This window comes from Lygodium microphyllum, chromosome 26 (genome assembly GCF_053477565.2).
Source record: "Lygodium microphyllum isolate KBCC chromosome 26, Lygodium_microphyllum_v1.1.10, whole genome shotgun sequence".
Classification (NCBI taxonomy): Eukaryota; Viridiplantae; Streptophyta; class Polypodiopsida; order Schizaeales; family Lygodiaceae; genus Lygodium; species Lygodium microphyllum.
Window position 1 is genome coordinate 72,947,589 of NC_141160.1, and position 18,404 is coordinate 72,965,992.

General features: G+C 41.1%; 1 protein-coding gene across 2 annotated transcripts in view; it reads right to left on the reverse strand.

The window, feature by feature from the left end:
- The window catches only part of LOC148013404 (uncharacterized), a 170,333-nt gene that overhangs the window by 120,803 nt on the left and 31,126 nt on the right, over window positions 1-18,404 (reverse strand). The window contains exons 8-12 of one of the 2 annotated variants that reach the window (XM_087668199.1): window positions 2,611-2,806; window positions 1,198-1,367; window positions 941-1,115; window positions 702-755; window positions 392-595 (exon numbers count right to left, since the gene is read on the reverse strand). In XM_087668199.1, coding sequence (XP_087524325.1) covers window positions 392-595; window positions 702-755; window positions 941-1,115; window positions 1,198-1,367; window positions 2,611-2,806 — 799 coding nt within the window. The remainder of the gene's footprint in view (window positions 1-391; window positions 596-701; window positions 756-940; window positions 1,116-1,197; window positions 1,368-2,610; window positions 2,807-18,404) is intronic. The other variant, XM_087668200.1, reaches the window with a different exon arrangement.

Sequence of the window (18,404 nt, forward strand, 5' to 3'; positions counted from 1 at the left end):
CTGCTCTACCATGACTATTGGTCACATTCCACTCCCATAATGGCAACCTAACATTAAGATTTCCAATTGCAATCACAGCTGGTGCATTTTGAGATCACTAGATTATGGGCGTAGCCTTATGCGCACATTCTTGTAGAAACATGTGGCAGTTCTCTCACCAATCAGGCAAACAATCTTTTATGCTAACAGTGACAATTACATTTCAGCTTTCACCTGTTCATAAATGATCACAGAAAATATATAAAAACCATATGGCAAAGAAATGAGTGGTAACTACACAAAAATTGTGAGGACACGTGGGCGGTAATTGCACAAACAGATTAAGTTGCAAAGAACATGTGGATATGAATATTTGAGCAGCAGCAAGTGCATACACAATCGAAACTCCCACCTGAAGAAGATGCCGAAGTAGACAATGCAAGATTGTCTGAGCCTGTGGCAAAGGTTCAAAGCATGGCATATCTACACCTGCTGAAAAGGAAAGCCTTTGCGAAACTCCAACAATCACACCAGCATATGGTAGCAGCCCTAGCGGGTAAACTTCTCGATCAAACTCCAGCTCTGGATCCAGCTGATACAAACCTGAATTAAATTTCTACATTTACATGTGATATGGATTCAAAAGCAGAGATTGAAAAAAGTTAAAACATATCCGGAATCATATTATATGTGAGAATTAGACATTAAAAACATTCAGAAACCTGCAAGAAATCTTGTTGCTGGTAGGGATCAGCTCCAGAAGAAGGGTACCAAGCCTGCAGAAAACTACGTCAGAACCTTCAACAAGGCATGCATCAACTAAGTGCCTTATATTTTTGTTCCATTGTAATACATGTTCATTTGTCAAGTTCGAAGATGAGCAACAGGCATCCTCAACCTCAATACAACACAATCTTAAAACCAGAATCCATTTTCATTCCTCTTAAATCATGCAACATGCCTGCATTCCATGGTGTCCATAAGCTAACCAAGACACCTCCTCTATCAAGTTAACTTCACCATCTGGCTCTTTGCAGGTCACCCAAAAGTGCTCCACATCTCCAGTTAACTTACACTCGCTACCCTCATCAAGGTCCAGTAAAGACAACTCCCCATTGATTCTTAGAATGAGACACCTGCAACCAAAAAAAGGATGTTAAATAGAAACACATTTTCACTATTTAGCCTACATGACAGAAATGGAAAGCACAACAGCACCTTGATGGCTGTTTTGTAAACGATTCTACAGGATTCTGAACATCATCAGGAAGAGAGATATCAACTTCAGGTGAAAGCTTTCCATCTTGCACTTGGCGATGAGGTAGAAAACGCATAGCTACAGGCTGTTTCTTTGCAGTCATAATTGAGAGCTCCCGAGCTGTAACAAGCTGTTACTTGTCTTGTTATCTAAATAAGCATTGGTCCAAGTATACTTCTCTTATTATCTAAATAAGCATCACCCCAAATATATGTGTCCTGTTATCTACATAAGCATTACCCAAGCATCTAAAGCAGAATCCCATTCCTGAAAATTGACGCAGGTGCAAAATTGTTCCACAATATCTATCAAAATTTAAGTACAATTTCAGCAAAGCTACTCTCATTTCAAAAGCCCAGCAAATTGGCAATATTCTGCAAAACTTGCCAACATCAAGTCTCTGGTCATCTGATCCATGTGCACATTTCAAGCCCATTAAAACACAGGAGTCCCATGTCACAAGGCAAGAACCTAAACATGGCCCTGGTGATAATGGATCAACAAACAGATCTTCATCTGTCTGCAGTAAAGACTTAGGGCAGGATTAATTCTGCAACCTTCAAGATGCAAGTAGGAGGTAGATGACCACCCATTGTTTGGAGGTGGAGTCAGAGGGACTAAGGACAGCAGTGCTTCCATGTTCGATTGCAGCTTGGGATGAAAGACCTACTGGGTCTGTTAAAGTTTGGAGAAGCACATATGCCCATATTGATAAAGCTACCTTTGCTCAATGACAAGTATGAGCAAGTTGACAGTTGGGCTTCAAAAACTTGAGCTTTGGAGGAACTTTTGGAAAAGCTTTACCTTACTCGGAAGACTGGATTCTTTCAGATTCTTCTGAACAATTCTTTCAGATTGGCATAATTCTGTAAGATCGATTCTGACATCACACACTCTTAACAATCCTACAAACAACCCATAAGTTGGAGCATTAACATATGCATCGGTACGTGTTTCACAGCTAATCTCAGTCTTGGAACAAAGAGAAAGGGAGTAAAATGGATAGCTTGGAGTGCTTAATAGGCATACTTGTGACACATTGGTTCATGGTTCCTCCCTTGGTGATGAGCCAGCAATAGGTACTGAAGACCACCTATGGCTTTCGGGATAAAAGACTTTGACTTTCAGCTGTTTTCTTGCCAGCCCTTTCCTCACATGTCCTAACAATTTTCTTGAGTAAACACAAAATGTTAACTGTGTACATAATTATGGTGCTCATTTGCTAGCACTAACCTAATTTCCAGTTTGATGTAGATCTAACACTTCTAAATCAACCTCCAAAACATCACATGCTAATATTACGACTAAAGACATGGAGTCTCTGATATTCATCAAATCTAACAAAAAATCAAATGCCATATTATAATATTCACCTGCAGGGTTGGAGTCTTTGTTGGAGAGAGCTTCCCAGAAAGTCTAGCATGGAACACATGGACATCAAATGGAGCATAGGTAACCAATATATAATCCTGCCAGATGTCCATTACAAGAGGTTTATCTAGCAAGAGTTTACGACAAAGAAGAGAGCTTTCATCCAGGTGATAGCGTGGGTAGAAGCACAGCTCATACCTGCAAAGTGGGGTATTGTGAGATCTTAGTTCAAGCACCACGGTGTTACATGGAACTGCCACATAACTTTTTTCATAAACCTTCAAAAAATCTATACCACAAAAAAATGTGGAATCCAAAAGTCATGGAATGCAAAACTCGAACGATTATTTACAACAAAGAGCCCAAACTATTTCGATAGGGAAAGAGAATTTGATAGCCTAGACACAACCTCCCTCGAGAGAACCGCACCAAAACACCAAATCAATCACCACAGAAAAAAGATATGAGCGCTGCAACTCTTTAAGAGTTATATCAACATCTGTAACAGTGACTACGTTGAAGATCCAAAAAACATGAAGAGAGATACGACACCCCGCTAAATCAGAGGAGCTCATATCATACATGTAACTACAAGGAAATGAAGGAGCAACATTGGCACGCTCTCAAGCCCTTTCAAAGGATGAATCTATGAATCTTACAAATCCAGCCTAGCGAGATTCTAGTCAATTTCTACTAGAGCCTAGCGCTTATTAGAGGTTTTCTTCCATGATCATTCAGTTCATTGAGCAAGGGTATAGGTTACATATTGTTAGAGATTGTCATCCCTTGGACAGGCCCTTTTCTCAGTTAGGCTGTGTACATATGCAGTTATCCAGCCCGGCAGTCGTTTGAGGGAGTTTCGATGTGCGGAGCAGGTTTGTTCGTCTGTCAATGCCACGTCAGCAGCAGCCACCCAGGATGCAGTCGGACTGCCATGTGGCAGTCCGACTGGACTGCTGTACAGTCGGCCAGATTTGCAGCACAGTCAACTGCATTTCATGCAACCAACCTGATTTGCAGCACACACTCTCATTCAGGCAGTTGCAGATTTCAGGGCAGAGATCGGGCAGATTGCAGCAGACTTCCAGGTGTCCAGCAAGGAGACATTGTCGAGGTCGAGATACGCAGACATACGGATTGCGCCCGTGTACATATCTACATTCCTTTGTATTCAGCATACTTTATACATCAGATATTCTTGTTCTTCTGTCTCTTTCTCTCTCTCTCTCTCTCTCTCTCTCTCTCTCTCTCTCTCTCTCTCTCTCCGTGTTCACCCTACTCTCAATCTTGGTCCCATGCTTCCACAATGATGCACTCTAACATAGATCTCCTCCTTCAAATCACCATTCAAGAAGGCCGACTTCACATCCAACTGAAAGACGGGCCATCTCCTATGACCAGCCAAAGCAAGAACAGCACAGATCGTTGCCATATGAGCAGTGGGGGCAAAAGTATCGTGGAAATCAATACTTGGGCACTGAGTAAGACCTTTAGCAACAAAGCGGACCTTGTGCTTGTTCAAAGAGCCATCACTCTGGTACTTGGTCTTGAAGACCCATTTGACACCAATCACCTTCTTATGAGAGGGACGAGGCACGAGGTACCAAGTGCCATTAAGCTCAATAGCCTCCAACTCAGCTTCCATCCCTTTCTGAAGTGAGCAATGTGCAGTGGCAATGCAATGTCCGGCGATGAAAATGTCAAGTAGAGAGTAAAATGTAAGCAAGAGTAGAGAGTGAGATTCAGAGAGAGATGCACGATGTTCTTGGGTACAATTTGTTGTGTGTACCTCTTTAGGTTTTAGATAGATATATATGAAAGTACAAATGTGCTAAGGGTGTATTCACACTCGTGCACATATAAAAGGCACGATGGCCCTTTATTTGAGAGTCAGAGAGAGAGATGCACAATGTTCTTGGGTTGGGGACTTCTATGATGCGATATACATGGAGCAACCTAAAGGCTCTATAGAGCCTAGCAAGGAACACCTAGTGTACAGATTGAGGAAGAGTCTTTATGACTTGAAGCACGTACCTAGGGAATGGTACCACAAATTTTATGCATTTATGCAATCACAGGGCTATAGCCATAGTGCTATGGATCCGTGCTTGTAATGAAGAAAGCCTGTGATGGTTCATTACTGATTTTGGTAGTCTATGTGGATAACATGCTTTTAGCAAGGACAGCTCATGATGAGCTAGATGCTCTTAAGGCTCAGCTCAAGAAGAGCTTTGAGATGAAAGATTTGGGATATGCCTCTCATATACTTAGTATGTGCATTACGCATAACAGGTTTTAGGGAATATCTGTCATAGAAGGAGTATATAGCTTTTACACTTGTATCTGACAGATTTCAGCCTGCTGGTGACGAAGACCACTCATTGGCTGACAGAGATCGAGGTCCACAAGGCGGAGACATACGCAGATATTCTCTCTGCATCCGTGTATAATTCTACGTCCTTATACAGCATTCTTCACTGCAGATTTTCTGCATTTCACCCTCTCTTTCTCTCTCTCTCTCTCTTCTCTCTCCGTTCACTCTTTGTCACGGTCATTCGCTTCCGCATTGCTCCACTCTGACAAATATGCATTTGCCAATGCTGAAAAAACCATGTTCTCTTTGCATCCTTTCAATCTTTTAATGTTTAATCTCTTCACTTATTTCAATTGCTTCAAGTTGCTAATAGAGTAAGTTGGCACACTTCCACCTACGCTTGACTTAAGCAAGCCCATGTGGTTGTAACATCCTTTATCTTCAATCGTGAGGGGCTGCTCAACACTTGTCTTGACAACAACCATCATGCTGAAGAGATTTAAGCATATCCTTCATCTCCAATAGCTCTTATGGACTACATTTCTTTCCCTCTACTATTGTTCTTCATCTTCCAATGTCTACTCCCACATTCCATTGAGAGAATTACATTTTACTCCGTCCATAGAGCAGCTCTTTTCCTTGTCATCATACCTCTACTCGAAGGACTACATTTCGCTATAAACATGAAGTGGAACACCAAGAATCTGTTCCATGCTTCATGACTCTGCAAGACAACATCGATAAGTAAGGAAATGTTCTTAACAGCAACATTTGCTTTACTTCTTCTTATTAAGTTTTCTTATAAAGACAGATCCTTCATTGGTTCGCTCTGATACCAACTGTAACGTGTCCACCTGCTCACTTGCAAGACACGTCTTAGCAGCCCATTGGAAAGAGGGTCTAGAAAGCTCCGTCCGGCACTCCCATGGAATGTTACGAGGTTTGCGATCTTAGGTCTTTCCGAGTCTGCTCCGCTCCATTGAATCAAGTGATTCATTCAACATGATTCAATGTTCATCATTCTTCATTCTTCTTCTATGTTTTGAATTTTCTTTGTCACATTGTTTGTCGTGAACTATTTGTTTTTCCCTGGAAACCCTACCGTTTCTCCACAAGGTACCAAAGCATATTGTTCTATCTCTCAATAAGTCCAAGTGCTAATGACCAGAAAACAACACAAGAGTGAAAGAATAGTAGAGCTCTAAATCTCACGCATCGTGAAAGTCCATCTAATTGCATGTATCAAAAACTCAATTTAATACTTCTGTTAAAAGTATCATGCAATCTAGGCAATCACTTGCAAATATTTTTGGCGTAGACATTAAGTACACTAATGCCATCTTGTTGATCATAATTATTCATTTTGTGGCTTTAGCCCACACTTCCAACCATGTGTCACGAGGATGTAAAAATTTATTGCTTTGCTTAGCATTTGATTAAAAGTTAATCAAATGTGCTATTGTGACTTGCACATGTGAGGTGCTAGTCAATTATTTTTTAGTGTGGGATCTAAGATCCCAAGATATCAATTGTGCCAAAGGCAAAAGTTATAATAAGTTACATCTAGCAGGTACTAGGTGATACCCGGTGTCAGATTTTGGTCTAGACTGATTCATTGGCCACTAATGTAAACGGTAATATTAGAGACTAGGCATCAATTAAATAATTAATGCCGGTCTACGTGCTAACAACAACTCAGGGATACTTGGAAGACAAATTGGCCTAGTCAATTTAATTACTCGCTACTGAAATTAATTTTTTGAGCGTTAAAATAATTATTAAATTAATTTTTAAAATTAATATTCTCTAAATTAACTTAATAAGCTAGATAATGCTGAAAAATGGGATTAAAAGGCTGCTACTTGCCAAAACTTGCCCATGCAAGTGTGAAAAACGTTTATAGGGACTGGTGGAAGTCTATGCCAACCATAGAGAGAGAGGAGGCTGTTAGAGAGCAAGGAGAGGCTGCTAATGTGATTTGCAGCCCACCAAGGATCAGTCCTACAACATGTGACAGCAATTTGGAGCCCTCCAAGAGTAGATGACAACATCCCAAGGTCCTTCTGAAGCAAATGACAATATCAATTTATGTGGGGTCGGCCAGATTCAGCATTCGTGCTCTATTTGTTAGCCCCCCTACACTTTAGTTATAAATGCAAGTCACCCCTCTTCCCCCAAACTCTAACTAGCAACAGTGGCCCCTCCCTGTATATAATCCTGTAGGATCAAGTTGTAACTAGCATTCCTTCTCAGAAAGGGTGGTAAATAACCTGAGTAAGCACTATTTACAGTAATTATCAAATTCACAAAACTGAAAAGTACACTTTACCATATAGTCTTCGACATTGGATACCCAGTTGGCCCCAAAATTGACGCCCCTTTCAGCATTTATTTAACTTAATTGAAGAAGAAGTTGATGGACAAAGGGATTCTCCCAATCCCTTTCGGTATTCCAACTCCCCTTGCTGCTCAAAATGACCAACAAGTCTTTAATCTGATTTGTCCCTTTATTTAGGCAATCAATTGGCATTCACCCGCTTTGATAGAGATGGAAAATGCCCCAAATTCAATTATTTGCTGGTCCCTCCACTTGAATAGGCTAAAAACAGCTTCAGCCCTGTTGAATCCAAGTCTTGGAGCCTCCAATTTCTGCCATACTTCCCGAGGCTGCTGGTAAATCCTAATTTATGCTGCAAATTAGGGTTTAAGCAGAGAAATCTGAAATTTCTCAACCTCTAGTGATCTCAATGCTGCAATCTTTAGAGCAAGGCTATAGAAAGGTTGGGAGATGAGAGAGAATGTTGAGGAGAGAGAAAATTCAAACTTTTTTCACGAAGAACTAAAGAAAATCTGTCATTTATTGTTGCTTCCTTGTCTCAACAGCTTATAGATACAAAGAACTAAAGAAAATCTATCATTTACTACTACTGGCCTATCTCAACAACCTGTAGATGCTGTCATCTGTTGTTGATTGGTCTTCTCCTGTCCTTAGCTGCCTCAAAAGATCCTCCAACGGCTACAAATCAAACCAACATCATCTTCTCTCACTCTCTTGCAAGCTGAATACACTAAAAATGCCTCTCTTCAACCTCTAAAGACGTTTTTCAGTCTTGCATGGGTATTTTTAACAAGTGGCAGCCTTTCCAAATGGTTTTTTCAGCATTATCCATAATTAAATATTAATTTTCAGTCTTTAAATACTAAAAATTAATCTAATAATTATTTCAGTGCCCTAAAAAATAATCTGACTAGCCAATAATTAAATTGGCTAGGCAACTTCCATTCCCAAGTGTCTCTGCGTCATCTTTGACCATCAGATTGGCATTAGGTACCATTAAACGCTACTTCTCTAGTATCACCAACTGACACTTATGGCCAAATGAATGACCTAGGGCAACAACTGGCACAAAATATCACCAAGTACCTGTGCAGCATCACTTGTAGCAGCTTTTGCCTTAGACATCCCGTTTCCTCGGGTCCCGAGCTCGTAAATTTACTCTAATCCCAGTTACATCTCACATGTGCAACATTTACTTAACCATGTGATTAAAAATTAATCAACGTGTTAAGTGAGGTTTCAAAAATACATGTCCCCGTAACGCAAGTCCCTTGTAAATAGCAACACATGTGCAAGGCAACTCTCTAGTGAGCCTAAGTAGATATCTTCGTGAAAGAAAACAACAATGTCACCACAAAAGAAATGTCCAGTCCAGTATCGATAAGCAAGTTCAAGGACTAACAATGCACGATACGGAGTAGCATCTAATCTCTAATAGTCACCAACTTGGACTTGGGGGTCCATAGGGCAAGAAATAGACCAAGGCTCTACCATAAAACTCTAAGAGAAGCTCAAAAATACACCTAGGCTAGAAGCTAAAAATGCCATATGTCGATTGATAGATCTCAAGCCTAAGGCTATCTAGTCCAATCCACCTGCTACGAGCCACTCTTCATAACAATCAGGTCATCCACATACAAGATGACTAAAATACATCTATCACCACTATCTTTTAGTGAAGGTTGGAATCATGGTCTAATCAATGGAACCCACTCTGTGGAAAGAGCCACTCAATCTGTCAATACCAAGCCCTAAGAACTTGCTTCAAGCAATAGAGGGCCTTTCACAACCTATAGACATGATCCTCCTTCCCCTACACACAAAAGCTAAGAGGTTGATCACCATAGATCTCCTCCTCTAAAATGCCATTGAAGAAGGTAGACTTTACATCCATCCAATAAACCAACCATTAGTGATAAGCTGCAAGATCCAAGATAGCTCGAATAGAGACATATGAGTCGTTGATGCAAATGTCTCTAAATAGTCCAATCCTACCCTCTATGTAAAATCCTTGGCAACAAGCCTAGCCTTATGCTTGTCTAAGGTGCCATCAACTAAGTATTTGGTCTTATAGATCCACTTTACACTTTCATTTCCTAGACACATAAACAACTCCCAAGTTTGATTACACTCAATAGAATCAAGCTCCTCCTACATAGCATGATGCCATATATCCTATACAAGAGCCTCATAAAGAATGGTAGGCTCATGATTCCATAAAATCCGTGACATAGAAGCATAGTTTACACATAGTGAACTACCTTGCCTAGCCTATATCCTTGCAAATCTATGTGGGTCCACCAAGAGAAGCCATAACATCAATGTGTCAAACTTGTAAAGGGAGGGTGGAAGAGAGAAAAAGATAATGGTATCACTCCATGATGCAAAGGAAATAAATAATTTGAAATCTAAGAGTATTGTTGATCACCCAACCTTCCTTCACCTCAACAAAGATTGAGAATCTTTGGCTCTTGGAGCACCTCTGCTTGCATACTATGTCAAGAGACACAATGGTATGTTCTATTACAATATTGAGAAACAAAAGGGTTTGCGGGGAGAAACACACAGTGTATGGCAAACACTATGACAAATAAAACTCAAAACACATCAGAAGAATGAAGAATGATTAACATTGAATCATGGTGAATGAATCATGTTGATTCAATGGAGTGGTGCATGGAGATGACTACACTACCCTTGCTGATCAGGCAGCAGCACTTAGAAGGGGTTTACACTGTAAAGGAAGCAAAACACAAACCTTTAGGCAGAGGTGTCATTGTGGTGAGAAAAAGAGCTGCTCTATGAAGGGACCAAAATGCACTCCTTCATGCAATGGAATGTAGGAGAACACTAAAAAAAGAAGGATGGCAATAGAGGCAGCAAAATGCACTCCTCAACAGCCATCAAATATGATATGTTGAAATCTTTGTGGAATGATGGCTTATGTCAAGATGACTGTTGGGCAGACCTTCACAAGTGAAGAACACACAAAAAACCTCCATAGAATGGCTGATGGCTGGGAATTGCCGCATGGGTGCTGCAGTAGCAGCAAGAGCTCTAAACATTGCTAAAGATGATCTAATATACAGATCCAAGGAGGAGTGAAACCAGTAAACCCAACAATGGAAATGATAAAGAACAGGTTGCCAAGCTGAAAATGCAAGTTAGGCAGCTCCTCTAACAAGGTGGCAGGTGGGTAGCAACCAAGTGAATGAAGGCAGCAAATCAGCTCCAAAAGTTAGCATATGGGCACTCCCACACAAACCATCCACCACACGTTGGGGAGGTGAAGATGATCTGCATTTAGTGAAGAGGGACACTGATTGAAAAATGAGAGAGAAATGTGTGTGGATGAATGCCCGTGTAGAGTTGGGGGACATCATTGTGGCCTCCAGAATCAGTATCATGATCATTGGAGCAAAGCATCATGACCAATTGGACAACATTGTGGCACCTAGGACAGCATCGTGTTGTTAACTATAATCAGCATTTGGCTTCCTATCACTTTCTCTCTCCATCTCTAGCCTTGATTTGCTCTTTGGATCATATGAGGGTTATGTGCATTTTTTCTCACCTTCTAGCAAGTTTTTGACTGAAATGAGCTAATTAATTAAAAGATATACTGCAGAGGGAACCAGGATTTGCGGCCACCATGTGTTATATTTTCAATGTGGGAACACTTACAGCTACATGTTTCTGAGCCGTTTGTTTTCTGATTTATAGTTTAGTTTATTGTGCTTGCTAAATATTGTTAGTGTGAAGATATGCTAGGGTTAGCACTGAGAAAACAAAAAATGCACAAACATGACTAAAGCACAATAACACAAAAACACAAAAAACACAAAGAGAGAAGAAAGAGAACTCTAAATGAATGAATGCTATAAATGATGGATAAGAGTATACAAGATGCTCAAAGGCAAAATGGGAGTAATCAAAGAGTGACTTCCATTGGAGACACACCCTGAGTGTTGTAACCACTAGTCAAAGATGAAGGAATGCTGAAAATGAAGGGGCAGCCAGCTGGTAACCAAAACATAGAAATCTAGAGGCTGAATCTAGCAGAACGCAACATTGTACCACTTGAATATGTTGGGAAACCAGAGGCTAGAAACAGCAGGGTCACTCTACCATGCAAATTTCAGCCACTAGCCACCTACCATCTGCCATCTAGCCATCACTAACTGCATCCTATCACCATCCAACCCTAGGCGACCTGTTTCCAACCATCACCCTATTGTTTGGAGGTCTCCATCTACTGCATCATCATAGCAACTGATCAGCCTGCATTTTCAACATCTAGTGCCAAGCAACAAGTTGCTGCAATCTCCCCCCACCAAGCAACTACTATACTACCTGCATTTTTACTATCCAGCAAGTCCCCCATCTACAGCAAACGCCTCTAATGTTGTCGCTTGACAGTTCTTTGCCTCGAGTGATCTGTTTTCAGCCTTCTGTCGTGATACACTGTTGCATTTACTAGATTTCAGTCTCCAATTTCTGTGTTTTTGGTGACCAGCCTACTACCCTTGATTATTCAAAACTCTCTTGTCTCCGACTAGTCCTTACATCACTTGGGATCCATCTCCGGAGGACATCACTCTCCAACACTACTACTCTGCCCTTGGGCACTTTGCACACTCTTACATTCATTTACAATTTTCATTCACTTGAGAGTTATTCTTTTTCTCTCCCCTTCTATTTGTGTTTGAGTTTTAGATTTTGCTATTAGGGTTTGAGTTTTGCACGTCTGTATATATATCATTATATTTCTATCGTGGTCATGCACTCTTATGTTTCCTCGAGGCAAACCCTAGCAACAACTCCACAATTTTCTTCACATGGTATCAAAGCTAGTGCTCTTGTAAAGAGTGCTTGTAGATATTGTGGAGTGCTAGGTTTTGTGTAAGGCACATGAACGACTCGTAACCAAATCACAATGTCTCACTGCACTCTATGTTTTTTTCTCTCTACTTCTATTTGTGTTTGTTTTTGTGTTTGAGTTTTAAGCTATGCTTTTAGGGTTTGAGTTTTGCACATCTATGTCTATATCATTGTGTTTCTGTTGTGATCGTACACTCTATGTTTCCCCAATGCAAACCCTAGCAGCTCCTCCACAATTTTCTTCACATGACCACCATTACGCATGGCCATTAACAAATCTTTGCCAATGAAACCCATGTCAAGGGGGAAAAATGATCCCAAGTGGGGGTGCAAGAGGAAACCCTCAAATGGATGCAAAGAGTGCAAATGGAGTGGTCTTAGTAGACCAATCACTCAAACCTTCACAAGTACTAAAAGGCGGGGTTGGATGATGTTGTTTGTGTGCCACATCCAATGGCATGTGTGCTAGGAGGAGCATTTGCAGCAAGAGCGACAGGCATAGCCCCACTCAACTATCCAAGAGGAGTGGAGACAATCATGGCCTACTATGGTTTCTTAGTTGGGAGACCCTGGGCCTTAAATAAGACACTCCACGTCTACATGGCCCGATCTCTGGTAGTGTGTGCAAAATCTATTCTTTTTTGGAAGCTATTGCTAGACGGGTTTGGTTGCTTTGGTGTCTTTAGTTCTGTCTAAGAAAGGGATACCCTTGGTTTCATTTAGCTTTCCAACTTGAATGTTCTTGCCACCTCTAGTATTCCCCTTTGTAGAAATGGTTACCAGAGCCCTCTCTAAATAGGAAAATGGAGTCTTCTTGTAGACTTGGTCATGGAGCATTGCATACCACAAGAACTGGCATTCAAACTCATAGAGGGTTACAATCAAGGCAACAAAATGATGTGCCACATAAGGTGTAAGTATTTAAAAGGCAACTTATTCAAGAAGAATGTAGCCTAATCATCATTTGACTTTGATGAGCCAACCATGGCGAACTCGATGAGTAACCACTTATATTCAACCAACTTGACTTTCAAATATTCCCCTTCTTTAATAGAAAACTCCTACATCTCATAATTGAGATTGATGCCTCAGGTTAGATCTCTCGTTGCATAGTTGTCAAGAAGATAACTCCAATAATCAGATACTAGGAAAAAGTCTTGAAGTTGAAAATAGAAGTCAAAAAGTAACCACTATATTAACTCAATGTTAATTGTAGCATTGCGAGCTCTTGATTGATGGCAAATGTGGTTAGGGTGGGCCAATCAAGGGTGCCATAGCCTCTAAACCAACTACTAGGTTCCAAAGACCCTAAGATTCAAACACTTGTTGCATTATGTTGGACCAAGTGATAAAATTCGACCTGTTAAAACAAGTCTTATCCATAAAGGCATTCTTGACCATAGCAACAAGAGTGGTAGTGCTGAATGAGAAATAGGATTGGTAGGGTGGGTAAGGTGGAGGAGCAGAGTAGACTTGGGAATTAACCCTAGAGTGTCCACCATCCATGCAAGATGTATGCACAGTGGATCCAAAAGTACGCATGGGCTGACTAGACATGGGCATGGTAGTTGCATGTATAGCCCAAGGAGGGGAGATAGGAACAAGATAGACAAAGGATGGAAATCATTGCGGAGGAGTAACCCATGGACTGAGGGGGATACCCACCACAGCTATCCCACAATATACAGATGTGCTCACTTGCGGGTGCATGTAAGACACAGTGTTAAAGAAAGGCATCCTCGCTAATTGTTGGGTGTAGAGTCCCTTCATCTCCGTGTAAATAGACTTACGAGTGTGAACACACCCTTAATGTACCCTAACATATAAATACATTCTTTTTATTCTTTGTGTACCATCACATCGGTACACCTATCTCTACGCTCACTCTTCCTCTAACTCTCAACTCATCTCTGCTCTTCAGCTAATGCTTTGACCTTACACGTCATTGCACATTCTCACCCCTTCAAACTGGTATCACAGCTTAAGGCTTCGTGCGCTTCTTGAGACCACCAAAAGGATACAAGTAGTTGGCAACTCACAGGCCATAGTCAAGTCGCAGGTGACACTACAGCGTGTGCAGGCGACTTGTTGTGTGGTGATGAACAGTCATGGCGACAGTGGGCGACCAAGCAACAGGTCGAGTGTGACGACAAGGATGCCAGTGGACCAGTCGACAGGCAACTGCCTGTAACAGGTGGCACGGGGCAGACGACTAGAGTTCGTGTCCAACGTGACAACTGGGACAATCAGGAAACGACCACGTGTTGGCAAGCACCTCCATAGCACGACGATTGGGACCAGGAGATAACAGTCGTCGAGGCAGGGTCAATGGGCCCCCCTTTTTCGTGACTTTGTCTGTTTCTTTTTAATAAAAAGAACTAAAAATTTCTTTAATTTCAAAGTTACCCTCTTCCTCTTAACAAGGGTTCACGCGCTGGAGGCACAGAGCTTAGATTTGTGCAAGTTTATGCCCAAAAATTTGGGGCTTTTCCAAATTGAGTGCTGCTCATGCAAGATCGAGGCATCTGCGTCAGAAATTGCAAACATTGTGTGCATTTGAATTGGGGATTTAGCCAAATTTACTGAAATTTTGCTCATCCGAGTGAAATTTCTCAACGTTGGACCCATAAAATTTGGGGCTTTTGCTGTTTTGGCGAAATTTTGGTCAGCTGAGTCCGATTGGCTGACATTGGTGCACAATTGGACCTGAGAAATTTGGGGCTTTTGCAAAATTTTGTGAGATTTCGCTAAATTTGCCCGTTTTATGCTTTCGAGAACATGTATTAATGCAATCGGGGCAGATTGGTCAGTGAAATTTTGGGGTTTTTACTGAATTCTGTGGATTTTGGCAAAGTTAATGCGTAAAATGCACTTTGGGAATATTTCTGAAGCAATCTTGTTGCCATAAACATAGTGATTTGAGCATTTTTAGCTCCCGCTGGTGCGATTTTGAAGAAATTGCAAAGAATTCTTGGTGTTTTGGGGTATCACAAGTTGATACGAGCACATATGTATGCAGTACACATGTTGGGCAGCTCCCATTGAGTTGATGTATTGCTGATTATTCATGTTGCAGCAGCCTTAATGATCATTTGCAGATCTGGGATTGGTGTAGATGTATTTTTGGTGATATTGCTGAAGTGGGAGTTATCTGGTAGTGATGTATGCAATTATTGTATGCTGAAATTACAATCATACTGCTGAAAGTCATTCATTCTACTACTGTACATGTACTTGGACTGAATCTTGCTATTGTTTGCTGAAAAATTGGGCTGAAATCAGCTACAAATTCAGCTCATTTTTGCTGTCATAAATTGCAGCATTGAATTTCTGGTGTATTGCTGAAAAATGGCTGCAAATGCTTCTAGCAGCAATGACACAAAATCCCTCTTTGAAATCAAGAGGTTTGATGGCACTGGCTTTGACTCGTGGAAGGATAGGATGCAAGGCATTTTGTTTCTCAAGGACTGTGAAGATGCTCTCTTGGAGACTAAGCCTGCAGCTATGACAGATGTGGATTGGGCTAGACATAATAAGAAGGCCATTGCATACATTAAGATGGCAGTGTCTGATGATGTACTTACAGACATCAAGCGTCTTGATATAGGTTATGCTATATGGAAAAAGCTTAAAGCCACTTATGAAAATACAACTCCTGTGAATCAAGTGTATCTTATGCGTAAACCTCTGAACATGGAGTTGGATGAGTCCAAGCCAGCATCTAAGCATTTAAGTACTTTCACAGGGGGTTTGAGTTAGTTGCAAGACTCTAGTTTGACGGCTTTTGATGATAAATTGAAAGCTATTTTCTTATTGATGACTTTGCTGACAGCTAGGAATCTTTGGTTGTGTCACTTAGCAACAACCCCAATTTGACTTTTGATGGTGTTAGAGGTTCAATCCTCAATGAAGAAATCAAAAGAAAGTCTAGCGGTGAAAGCAGTGGCTCAGCTTACCATGTAAGAGCCAGGACTAAAAAGAGGAGTAATGCAACCAGTAAAAGTAAAAGCAGAAGCAAAAGCAAGGGCAAACAGCAGGATGTCACATGCTATCAGTGTGGGCGTAAAGGGCATAAAAAGCCCGATTGCCGGTACTTCAAGAAAGAGCAAGAAACAAAGAAACAACAAGGTAAGAAAAAGAAAGATGATGACAGCTCTTCCTCAAAAGAAGTTGCAAAGGCAAATGTTGCATCCAGTGTGGTCATTGAAGAGCTTCCTCACACCAAAGAGATACTTGTTGTAGCCTCATCTAATGATGCAGATATTATGGCAGCAACAAGTGATATGCACATCACCAAAAAGGAGGTAATTGATGCCTTACTTTCAACCCATGATGGGCTGTCACAATCATGGATAGTGGACAGCGGTGCTTCTTTTCATGTTATCCCCTCTTTGGAGTCATTTTCTGAATACACTGCAGGTTGCCTAGGCAAGGTTTACTTGGGTAATAACTATGCATGTGAGATAGAGGATGTTGGCACCATTCACTTGGCTCTTGAAAATGGCCAAGAGCTGATTTTACAGGATGTCTGATTTGTATCTGGCATAAAGAAGAGTCTACTATCAGTTGGGCAGCTTGATGCTAAAGGGTACTTTACTACATTTGGTGGTGGATCTTGGAAGGTCCATAAGGGCTCTATGCTAATTGTTAAAGGCAGCAAACGGGAGACTTTATATTATTTGCATTGTAAAGCATTACCTGGCAAGTTCTTGGTTGTGGCTGAAGTCCATTCACAGATGGAGCTTTGGCACAAAAGACTTGGTCATATGAGCCAGAAAGGCCTTCAAGTTCTCTCCTCTTTAGGGAGATTTGATGTAAAAGGCTCTGGTCTCAAATTTTGTAATGATTGCTTGTATGAAAAACAAGTGAAGTCTCCTCATTACTTTGGTGTCGTTAAGAAGCCTAATGCTCTTGACCTAGTACACTCTGATGTGTGCACTATGCATGTTAATTCGTATGGGGGTACACAGTACTTTGTAACTTTCATTGATGATTTCAGTAGAAAGTCATGGGTGTATGCACTTAATAGCAAAAAGGAAGTGTTGGATTCTTTTAAAAAGTTGACAGTCCCTTATAAACCTGCATCAAATGGCATGGCTAAAAGATTTAACCGCACACTTTGTGAGAGAGTCAGATGCATGCAATCCACAGCTAATCTCCCGCAGCAGTTCTGGAAAGAGGCTCTTAAAACTACAGTTCATGTATGCAATCGCTCTCCCAATCATGCATTGAAAAATTGCATTCCTGAAAAGATTTGGTCTGGCAAACCTGCTTCATATGACCATTTGCATGTATTTGGCTGTAAAGCCTTTGTACATGTACCTGTAGAACAAAGGATCAAACTAGACATGAAATCCATCAAGGGCATCTTCATGGGATATGAAGATGAGGGAAAGATGGGTTATAGAGTTTGGCTTCCTCAGGGCACGAAGATAATACGCAGCCGAGATATAGTATTTAAAGAGGCAAAGTTGTTGGAAAATGCTACGCATGGTGATCTTGATAAAAAGAATGTCAAATTTCAACATGAACAGCCAGCCATTCAACAGCCATTAGCTGAAAATTCTGTCCCTTTTGATGCTGAAAATGAGCAGCAACCTATTGTGCTACAACCAGAAGATCATGGACAGCAAATAGATGCACAAGATGAAATAGGACAGCAAGAAAAACATGCTGAAAACAGATTACAGCAGCAAGAAAATGCTGAAAATCAGCCACCTGGTGATGGTGTGCACATTCCTCAGGATGTAGGCCCACTGCCTGATAATACAGATCATTGGGTAAGACGGTCTACACGTGTCAGAAGGCAGCCACAGAGGCTTCAACCATCTTTGGATTGCATTTTGTTGACTAATGAGGGTGAGCCTCTGACATTTAAAGAGGCACAGTCATGTGAAAACAAGAGAAAGTGGGAGCTTGCTATGCAATAAGAGATGAAGTCTCTATATGCAAATAACACATGGGAGCTTGTACCTTTACCCAAGGATAGGAAAGCTATTCCTAATAAATGGGTTTACAAAGTGAAATGTATTGATGGGAAGCCCAAGTATAAGGCACGGCTGGTTGCTAAGGGCTATACACAAAAGGAAGACATAGACTTCCAAGAGGTCTTTTCACCAGTGGTAAAGATGACTACGCTCCGTGTTTTGTTTGCTCTCACTGCATCCTTGGATTTAGAGTTGGATCAGATGGATGTGAAGACTGCTTTTCTTCATGGTGACTTGGATGAAGAGTTGTACATGAAACAGCCAAAAGGATTTGCT